At 35.2% G+C, this 11,444-nt stretch overlaps 1 protein-coding gene across 1 annotated transcript; it reads left to right on the top strand.

The window, feature by feature from the left end:
• Positions 1 to 906: 906 nt before the first annotated feature.
• On the top strand, positions 907 to 8,280 carry LOC132616702 (nuclear/nucleolar GTPase 2-like). Its single transcript, XM_060331296.1, has 11 exons — positions 907 to 1,246; positions 2,348 to 2,481; positions 2,741 to 2,870; positions 2,970 to 3,127; positions 3,620 to 3,721; positions 3,828 to 3,932; positions 4,180 to 4,308; positions 5,003 to 5,143; positions 5,892 to 5,992; positions 6,593 to 6,650; positions 7,733 to 8,280. Exons 1-11 carry the CDS (start codon positions 1,015 to 1,017, stop codon positions 8,003 to 8,005), a joined length of 1,563 nt encoding a protein of 520 aa, XP_060187279.1. The 5' UTR covers positions 907 to 1,014; the 3' UTR covers positions 8,006 to 8,280.
• Positions 8,281 to 11,444: the final 3,164 nt, after the last annotated feature.

An 11,444-nucleotide genomic window follows, 5' to 3' on the forward strand; every position in this document is an offset into this window, starting at 1 on the left:
TAATGTGTGAGTAGTTTCATTAATCAAAGTTGTGGACCCAAAATGATGGGTGCTATGTAATGTGTGTCTAACATTGTATATATATATATATAATGGGTTGTGATGTGTTTTATTATTTCTCATATTCATTGTTCATTAGTGGTTGCAGACACTTGTTCATGCACAAACCCTAGTTTATTTGGAAAGATAAACTAGGGTGTGATTAGAAATAATACAACAAGGACTCGAGGCGCTAACCCTCGTTTAATGGACTCGCTTAGGGATAAGATGAGTTCTACTTGACATATTTAATTAATCTTATTTACAACTTTTCCGCATTTGGGAAAATCATGAAAAGAAATACTTTCTAACTATTGGAAAATATTAGAAAGTGTATTAGAGATTAAGTGCATACATAACTCCGACCCATTAGAAATATATCATATTAACACCTATAGCATAACATCTAATCATCGCGGGGACACAACTTTGGTTCTCCAAATCCAAACAAATTCCAAACACTTCAAAATAGCGGATACAAACCAAATCTCTTTTCAAAACATTCGGAATAGGATTAAAGCCTTTAAAGACTAGTATCGCATACAATTAATACCCTTTTCTCTCCATATTCCCTGTGAGATTCGACCCCAACCTTGTTTGAGTTACTATTTTTGACAACGTCCGCTTTACGCCATTAATAGGTGTAATTTGAGCGTATCAATTTTGAATAAAAATTGCACTTTTATACAAGATATATGTTTAAGTGAAAGATCCTATCCTCCTCGGAGTGATCCCGACGGGTTCTGCCTTATCTACGAACACAAAAAGTTCCAAATTTCTAAGACAAAAAAGCCAAATTAAAAAAGCCTAGTATACCAAAACATAAATAACCTAAACTTAGAGCAGCTTATCGTAATTTCCAAAACACCAAAAATCACACATACTAAAAACCTAGGTTTTACTTCCATCGCCTCTGCGGCACAATCCGTTATCGCCGACTGCAAAACCCTAACCCTAATTTGATTCGTCATTACAATGGCGAAGAAGAAAGAGAGGTCAGTTAACGTATCTGGAAAGCCAAAGCATTCATTGGACAGTAACAGAGATGTTAGCGCCGCCAAAAATGGCCGTAGCGCCGCCACTGTGCGGCGGCTTAAGATGTATAATACAAGGCCGAAGCGCAATCCTCAAGGTCATATTATAAAACATGATTTGCAATCAAAGGAATTGCCTTCAACAAGGATACAACCAGATCGCCGTTGGTTCGGTAAACACTTTTCACTTTTAGTGATTCAAATTAAGTATATTCGTGCTAAGTTTATATTTAAACTATGTGCTTTTGCCATCAAAGGAAGATAATTTGTTGTGTGTAGTGTGTCTAATGATTAATTTGACTTAATTCGGTAAAATGTTGCCCCAAAAATTGCACACTTTTCACTTCTAGTGGTTCAGACTAAGTATGTGTATGTTTGTGCTAACTTAATATTAAAATTATGTCCTTTCGCTAGCAAAGAAAGGTAATTTGTTGTGTGTCGTGTTATGTGTGTTTCATTAAGATTAATTTTAAAAAATGACTTAATTTGTTTCGATATAGCCCAAAAAATTTCACACTTTCAACTTCTAGTTATTCAAACTAAGTATGTTCCTACTAAATTAATATTTAAACTATGTGCTTTTGAAGGAAAATAATTTGTTGTGTGTCGTGTTATTTGTGTTTCTAATGATTAATTTCATAAAATGGCTTAAGTTGGTTGAATACAGCCCAAAAAAATTTCAGACTTTTCACTTCTGGTGACTCAAACTAGTATGTTCCTACTAAATTAGTAGGCTTTTGGCCAAAGAAACCAAATATTTTTCATTTTTTTTTTTTTTTGAAATTGTAGTTGAAGATGGAGTTGTGTTTGGTTATATTATGTTCCTACTAAACATGGTCATGCTCAACCATGGGGCTTTCATAATGGAAGCCTCAGGTTCGAAACCCCCTGCCCACGACTGCAGGGGATTTGCCTTCTGGGTCGAGCTCGTCGCACGGGTCTTGCCTAGTGCGGGTTACTTCTCCTGTGTGGTTTGCGAGCTATTGCACAGGAACTGGGTTTACCCTGTGCGCACCCAAAGGGTAGCGGCTGTGGGTTCCCATGTTATCAAAAAAAAAAAAAAAAGATCTAGTCAAATTGACATTGGATTAGGAGGAAAGTGTTAATATTGGAATGGAGGGAGTATTAATGTTTAAACTCAGCTGATTTTTTTTAGTTTTCATTGTTCATTTATCCTGTAAGGTCAATTTATTTATTGAAAGTAAATGTTTCTTTTGTGTATGGATGAATTATGTTGAAAAACTGAATTAGGAATTGATTTTCCGACTTCACAGGGAATACTCGGGTGGTCAACCAGAAGGAACTGGAGTTCTTTAGAGAAGAGCTTCAAACTCGGCTTTCCAGTAATTACAATGTTATATTAAAAGAAAGGAAGTTGCCCATGTCACTTTTAAATGATCACCAGAAGGTATGCGGGGTGCTTGTCCCTTGATCTTGTCATTTAAGGACTTGCTCTTATCTTCTTCTGAAACAATGTGAACCTCCTGACTGCTCAATGTTTAATATCAGCTTTATATGCATGCTTATTGTTATTTGATTTGGGAGCTTCGTGTGATATATGCACACACACATGTAGTATATGTGTGTGTAGAATAACTTAGCAAATTGAGGCTTTGATTCTGCATTCTGTTTGCTAATATTGTTTTTTTTTCCTTCTCTTTTTAAAGCAAGTAAAAGTTCACCTTCTTGACAACGAACCTTTCTCTGATGCTTTTGGACCTAAAACAAAGAGGAAACGCCCCAAACTTATGGCCTTAGATTATGAAGCTCTAGCAAAGAAGGCTGATGTGTCTCAAGGTATGAATTCAGAGTCATCTCCTGAATAACTGCTCTGTGTTTGATTAAGCACTTATATAGCTATTTGCTTCAACAAAATTTGGTTCTGAATTTTGGCAGATGACTTCGAAGACAAACATGGTGCTAGCACCTCCATGGATGAAAATGTAGATGGGTTCAGAGATCTTGTTAGGCACACAATGTTTGAGAAAGGACAAAGTAAACGAATTTGGAGCGAGCTTTACAAAGTCATAGACTCTTCTGATGTTGTTGTTCAGGTTTGTTTCGTGGCTTTAAACTCCCTGTTATTTCTAATATGGAGGATGTTATTTGTTGTTGATGTTCTTCCAACCAAAAGCTTTTCTGGTGAAGAATGCATATTTTCACTTGCATCCAAGTGTAGAACAACCATATCATTCTTAACCAAGTGTGCCAGGCGCAACTTGTCAACCATGATTTTTTCGTTGTTGCTTAATGGTGCACCCATGAATTTCCTTATAGAAGATTGAATGTCGTTCTTAGAGAATCATGTTATGTTGTAGATTCTATACTTCTTGGTATGCTGCTTATATACAGTAGAGTTTCCCATTATTAATTAATTTGTTTACCTTATTCCAAAATCACCTGTCTGCCGTGATCTGTCTGCTGCTTATGGAATTGTTACGTTCTGATGTAGCTTTCTCTCTGACTAATGAGGAGAATTTAGGATATTTTAGATGAAAAGGATAATGCAGGCAGTCGTAGCTTACCGTGGTTAACCTGGATTGCAGGTTCTTGATGCCAGAGACCCCTGTGGTACAAGGTGCTACCATTTGGAGAGGCATTTGAAAGAAAATTGCAAGCATAAACATATGGTCCTTTTGTTGAATAAGGTTTGCTATTTTAACTATATAACAGACAGTTGTTTATAATTTGCTTTACGGATGTCAATTTAACTTCAGGACTTGACCGAATTGATAATTTCTTCTGCCTATGTAGTGTGATTTGGTCCCTGCTTGGGCAACAAAAGGGTGGCTTAGAGTGCTCTCCAAGGAATATCCAACTCTGGCATTTCATGCAAGTGTCACCAAGTCCTTTGGAAAGGTATTCTTGTAATATCTTCTGAGCTTTCCTCACCTCTTAATACATACACTCAAGCACCATACTGATGTGAAAAATTATGTTTTATGTTTCTCTCAATATCCTTAAACACATGGCTAATAGTGCTTCCATGTGCGTGTGCCCCTTGTGGGTAACTTTTTTCTGTAGCTTATTTTGTTTTCATTTGCATTCAGGGTTCTCCCCACATTGTGGGACTCACTGGGTATGTTGTTGTTGTTGTTTCATTCAGGGTTCTCTTTTGTCAGTCCTGAGACAGTTTTCTCGACTGAAGAGCGACAAGCAAGCAATCTCTGTTGGTTTTGTTGGCTATCCCAATGTTGGCAAGTCATCAGTTATTAATACATTGCGCACTAAGAATGTAAGCTTTTCGATCATACTTCTTTTCCCTTTTTTAGGCTGTTGTAGTTGTCTTGGCTCATTTTGTTTCTGTACTGAGACGGTTTGTAATTTGTCTCCTTGAGAATTATATTTTCCGTCATATTTCATTGTTAGACATGATTTTGGTGAGTTTGCACAATTTGCAACTTCACTTTTTGCACTTGCTTAGTGCCGACCCTTTACCTGATACAATTCTTATCATTATCAAAAATTGTAATTGCCATTAAAGCTGTTCCCAAATTTGACTTTAGTTTATCAAGTGATGCTGCTTCTAAGATCAAATGCAGGAAATTTGACTTTAGTTTATCAAGTGATGCTGCTTCTAAGATCAAATGCAGGAAATTTGACTTTAGTTTATCAAGTGATGCTGCTTCTAAGATCAAATGCAGGATAGAGTAAACTTGCCGTTCCAGACTGGAATCTGGATTGAGTATCAGACATTTATAAAGTTCTAGAACTTAATTTCCTCTCCTTTCACCTTCTCCCTAAATATCAAATAAAGTAAACTTGTTTTCTCGTTGGATAATGGCAGTTGCTTTTCATATCACCTTTACTTGGCTTCTGAAAAGTCAAATCTTGTGAAATGAAATCTTACTTTGAGTACTATGCTCAGGAAACGACATTCTTTTTGATTCGGGAGCGGAACTAACCTTTGTCCCTTCCCTTTGGAATAGGTTTGCAAGACGGCTCCTATTCCAGGAGAGACTAAAGTGTGGCAGTACATTACACTCACAAAGAAGATCTTCTTGATTGACTGTCCTGGTGTAGTTTATCAGAATCATGATTCTGAAACAGATATAGTCTTGAAGGGTGTGGTATGTATTTCCTACTTTTGCTTGGTTGGGCTTGTGCTTGTGACTTCTTAAAGCCAAGCTATAGTTCTTGGTTTTCTTTCTTACCTACAGCTTTACTTTTAGTTTGCTGATATAAGGGCCTTGGGATGTAAAGGATTATTAAGGCAGAAGTGGTCTGATGTGGCCTAGATAATCTTTCTTGCAAAATTTATGGTCCTCAATAGAGAAAATGCCCGAAAAGTGTTGTTACAGGGAATTGAGATCCTATATCCTATTGTATTCACCTTTTTTTTAAGTACTTTAATTTAATTTTCCTGGTTGCCCTTATTGTTGGCATTTTTTTGAATTGACAATTTGGTCATGGATTTAAAGATAGCCTATTAGGCGAGCACTTCTAAGACTATCTATCATGCAAAGGATCATCTCATATAGTTTTGATGTCGGATGCATTTAGTCATGAACACATTTGGATAGGGAAATATCGGAAAAAATATCAATTTCAGTCATGCGTGGAACTTAAATGACCAAACTCGCTAAGAGTGGTGCTTTAATCCTGTTGCAAGTTGGATATGTAATACACCATGAACCGGGACGTACAGTCTTAATAATGAAAGGTTTATCATTGTGTTGTATAGGATTTGTTCCCTTCATTAGAGATTCCTTTGCCTCCTCTCTCAGTTGATGATATATCTTCGTTGTCTATTTCCTCTTTGCTGTAAGCATGAGGTTCTTTGTCTGACTACTTAAAAATTTGGGGTTCCATCTCCAGGTACGAGTGACAAACCTGCCTGATGCTTCTGAACACATTGGCGAAGTGTTGAATCGCGTTAAGAAGGAGCATCTTAAAAGAGCTTATAAGATAAAGGATTGGTAAATTTTACTTCTCATTTGATTACGATTGTAGATTCCTCAAGTATTCAGCAGGATGTTCTTCTAGTTTGCTTAGCCGGCTTCCTTGTAGGTAGAAATGGAACACAGCATAGTTGTATCTGCTTCATTATTTTGTCCTATTATATCTATTTTTTTAAGTAAAGATTTTATTAAAAAGTACCAAGTCGGTTCACAAAAAAGTACAGGACCTAACAGCAAACCCTTTAAACCATACTGCATATTATCTCCTAGCAAGTACCAAGTCAGTTCACAAAAAAGTACAGGACCTAACAGCAAACCCTTTAAACCATACTGCATATTATCTCCTAGCAAGTACAAAAAGTCCAAATACATCTCCATCCTATCTATAGTACTGCTATAACACTGCTTCATCAAAAAAAAAGTACTGCTATAACACCAAAAATACAGATTTTTAATGCATTTGTTTTGTACTCTAGAAATCTGTGTCATACATTTGGTCAAGGATTTCTCACCTAGGAAAATGAGAATCATGTATGCTTTTGGCAGTTTGTGTTGACATTTCCAAAAATCTATATCCAGAATCTCTGTTCTGCTGAAATGATCTTTTCGATATTCCAGGGTTGACGACAATGACTTTCTTCAACAGCTATGCAAGTCAACAGGCAAACTTCTGAAGGTAAATTGAAAATTTATAGCTTGATACAATATTGTGATATTTACCCCATATTCCCCTTTCGGGTATGATCTGAAGTATTTTGTTTGATGTTCATCAGTTCATATAGGACAATAACTTGAAATGATTATTTTGATGTTCATCAGATTATGTCGGACGAAGTGTAGAGCAATTATTCTGTGCTATTGTTGGATAAAATAATTCAGAACTCAGTAGGCCTCTAATGGATGTTGATACCGATAGTGAAGTAGCTCTTTCAGGTTGAGAAATAATGTCCAAAATGAGAGAAAAATCAGGCTGTTGCTTTGAACAGTACTACCAGAACTGTAAACAGGGGGGCGGGAGGCTGGGAGCCAGAATTGTAACCAAGTATTTCTCATAAAAGTACATTCTTTCTAAGTTAATATAGCTTTAGCTTGTATCCTATCCTCAAAACTAAAACCAAGGTATTAATTGTATGAGTTTCAAAATTTTCTTGTCTTTCAATAATCACTACTAAAATTACTGTTGGGGTCTACTTGTAGAACTACCCAAAAGAAAAAAATTAGGTATTAGAGCACATCTAGTGTCGTCATGTCAGGCTTGGTTAAATTTAATATCTGAGCTAGTGGAAATATAAATTCAGGAATTTCTGTTTTTTGAAATTGGGGAAAATCTTGGTGACATGGTAAGCATTAGATTACTTTAGCCTGGTCCACTTATTTTTTAATTTTGAGTTTTTGGGGTTATTTACTGTTCAGTATCCTTCAGAGATCCTGGGAGGCTTAGCTGTCTGAAACAATGAGGATGTTGCATCTTTGACACCATAGGTGGACCAGTTATAGAAATTGCATAATGTCAAGTGTTTTGGGGTTACTGGGTCAAGGGTATCTCAATCTTTGCATATATCTTTGTTCCACAGGGATTTACAATAAAATCTATATCTGTTACCAACACGTCTAGTGATTAACATGTGGCCTATTGGGTTACAATTCAGCAATGTGCATAACGTCCTTCAATTGGGGTGTATACTTTGCTTTAATTTAGTGGTTAGGTTGTCAGAGTAATGATAAGCTGTAATTGATATACTTATTTGTGCTATCCAGGGAGGCGAACCTGACTATAAGACTGCTGCCAAGATGGTTCTCCATGATTGGCAAAGAGGCAAAATTCCTTTCTTTGTTCCACCTCCAAAGCTGGATGATGATGCCTCTGACGAGCAAAATGAACTTGTCTCTGAGGCAGACACAGCCGTGGATGACGATCAGGCCACAGCTGCTAAAAAAGCAATTGCTAACGTCGTTTCATCACAACAACTGAAAGAAGTTCCTGTTCAGGAGGAGCTGTTCAGCAAGGCCGAGTTGTTGGGTGAAAGTTGAAATGAGCGGTGATATATAGTAGTCTTGAATGATTGTATATCCCGAAAAGCAGCAGCTGCTGCATAGTTCTGAAAATGAGTTTTTCCGTCATTTTTACCTTTTAGGTCCATTGCTTTCTAAGAGTTTTCTAGTCCTGGCAGAGATTGATATACTATTAGAGAAAATATATATCTTCTACTCTTTTCTTATATTTATTTCGAGTTGTCTTATATAAATTATTGAATTGTTATGAGCTTAAATGGTGCTAAATGAAGAGTGATGGATTCTATGGTTGATCCCAAATTGCTTAAGATTGATGGGTAGTTCCTTTTTAGATGTGCTACACAATGTTTAGACGACCCAGCTATTCTTATCAAGTTGTCATTTACTGGTCATGAACTGAGAGATATTTGAAAAAGAAAATAGTACTATTTAAGTTAAGAAAAAGGTATTTGGAGGTTGAAATTGTGTATTGACATGTATTTCACTTTCAAAAGTGTGGAAGTTGTCTTTCTCTTGAAGAATTGGCAAATCGGTTCCAAACTTAAAAACTTGGACTTTAAAACTGATTACGTGTAACCATACAGTTTTTTTTTTTTTTTTTTTTAAAGAAGTTATGTCCAAACGGCCCCTTGTTCTCTTGGGTTTAGAGTTTCCCATATTTACGTGGTATAAAATAATTCCTACTACGTTATAAGTGAAATGTGCATGTGCATCTAATAAATGCCAAGTATCTAGTCAGTTAAAGCCTACCACAAAGGATACTTAAAAATACTCATGTTTGGCCGCTGCAGCCTGCAGTGAATTGAATTGGCTGTCTAAATTTTGATTTGATAGAGCGTAAGAATCGCATGAATGAAACCAGTCTGGCTCAGTCAATAAAGAATTATATTTTCTTATTACATGTAAGATGTACTAATAACGTTAGTACGTATATTCATTACTTTAATGAAGACATGGGTTATGATCCAATTTGGCGTTCTAACATGTTCGCATTCCCATATGCTTGCTTAGTGTCTTCTTTTTCTGGCCTGAGAAAAAGTTGTATATAGAAATCCATGGAATGTCATTGCCTCTTTGGAATGTATTTCCATAAATCATTTTAGTTAACCAAAAAAAAAAAGAAAAAAAAAAAGAGAAGAAAACGAAGTCGGTCTATAGGTATCCGTAGACGTATTTTATATGACTGAATTGTTTCATGAAATAATTAAGAGTTTTACTTAATTTAGGATAGCTGAGTGACACTGACTAGTTAACATTGAAAGAGACAATATAGGGCTATAGGCTAAAGATATGGGCTTAGGGAGCAGCTGACACAAACATCTTGGCTCTTGTTGGCGGTGATACTTTTCTTTCTTTATTACTTGGTGGTTACGAGAAAAGTTCAGGTATCTATCTAATCGTTGGTGGCAACTTGTGTCTATCTATAATCTCGTCAATTTATCAAGTGCAAGAAAAATGGAAAAGGGCATGTTAATGCGCAAGAGTATGAGAATCGAATTACAATATCTATTAGCCGTGGCAGACCAAGGATTTTCTTCAAGCGGGTGCAAATAAGCACTGAAATCACAATGGTAGTCAATGATAGGAATTACACTGCTTTTGTCTTTTCCAGTAATATCCCTAATTGTCGTTTTTGAGCTGACATTATTTAATTCCTAAAAATAGATACTACTAAAATTTCATGAATTTCCATCAGAAATTTGCTTGTCGAAAATATTTCCAACATCTTGTCGAAAATATTTCCAACATACTTTTTTGTCGGGAATCGTAGATTTCGACGAAAAAATCCGTTAAATATTTGCGCCTTTTAGTAGTGAAATGAATAGTTTGAAACAATATTATTTTGTACTATGTAAATCATAGATGTACATGCATGCAGAGACACACGCCAATTTTGACTATCTATCAGACTTCAAAAAAATTCTTCACCTTTAATTTTTATGTTTTACTCTTATAACAATAACAATGTAGGACTTTTGAAACACCATTTAAAAAAAAAAAAAAAACAACATACTAAAATAATAAATAACTATATAAAAATGAACTATCCTAACATTTCATGTATACTAAAGAAGAAGAAAAAGATGGAACTTTATAAATTATAGGAGGATTAAAGTAAATAAAGTAAGATATACAAATAATAATTATTATAACAGTTTAAGAGAATTTCAATTTAATTCTCAAATATTGAATTCAGAAGAAAAGGTAAAGCTAAGAATTTTTAATACTACACTAATACGTTGAACTAATTTAACGAAAACAACAAAATAGGACATTCACAGACACGCTAGCGTAGTTTAATGAGGTATTAAATCAATGGACCCTTTGGTGACTTCAAAAAAGTAAAAACAAATACGGATCAACGGCCTTAATTGGGCCAGTATCCAGGTCAGGTCTACCACTGAGCTGAGTTTCACATTTGTGTTAAGTTGGTTCATTTGTATCATATAGCAAAATTTCGAGTATTATTTATACATGCAAGTACTAAATTTTTCTGACGACGTGGGTTGATCAGTTGAACCCTCTTGGAACAACCTAGGTCCGGCCCTGTCTACTAGAAGGAAAAAGGATCAAAACTAGAAACGAGAAGACAAAAAAGTGCTTCAATATTCTACCAGGTAAAAAGTAATACAAATCCATGACAAACATCTCATAACAGCATCAAATTTTAACAGGATTTTTTGAGTTCTTGTTAAGTTTTGCTAATATACTTCTCAACAAAGGCATATATAGACGCTTATTATAAATTGAGTATAAATTATATATATATACATGTGAAAGAAGTTCTAGCTCCATTCAGTTGACAATTTCAAAGAGATGTTTTCAAGGCTTAATAAATTTTGTGTAGCCATTTATTCTGCAATTTCCTTTCCTTTTTGCCACCATCAAAGTAAACGATTATTTTTTGAAACTCCGTTTATCGAAGTGGCACGTAGGGAGTAGGGACTTAATAATTATCTATGTAATTAACTATATTTGCTTGTGCCTAACATGCAGCTGTCCCTCGATTTGTTATTAATGGCATCCTCAATAAGTTGAAGGGCGTAATTATTTGTGATTTGTGGCTAGCGAATAACGACACTAGGGGTGTACATGGACCGGGTTGGTTCGGATTTTTTAAACACCAAACCAAACCAATTGTGTCGGGTTTTTAAATTTATACACCAAACCAAACCAATAAAATTCGGGCTTTTCAACCTCGGATTTTCTCGGGTTATTCGGGTTTTTTTTTTGAATAGTCTTGATACAAAACATATAATTTTTACTTCAAATATTTCTTTAGTCCTAGTAAGATATAACTATATAATTAAGGTGTTTCATAAGAAAATAACACAAAATGTGAGAAGAGTGATGACATTGTATTAAAATATTCAACAAAAGATAATAAAATCGGTTAAAATAAATATTGCTAATTAATAAGCCATAAAGAAAATGACCATAATCTAAAAATACTAAG

This window comes from Lycium barbarum, chromosome 11 (assembly GCF_019175385.1).
Source record: "Lycium barbarum isolate Lr01 chromosome 11, ASM1917538v2, whole genome shotgun sequence".
In the NCBI taxonomy this organism is placed as follows: domain Eukaryota; kingdom Viridiplantae; phylum Streptophyta; class Magnoliopsida; order Solanales; family Solanaceae; genus Lycium; species Lycium barbarum.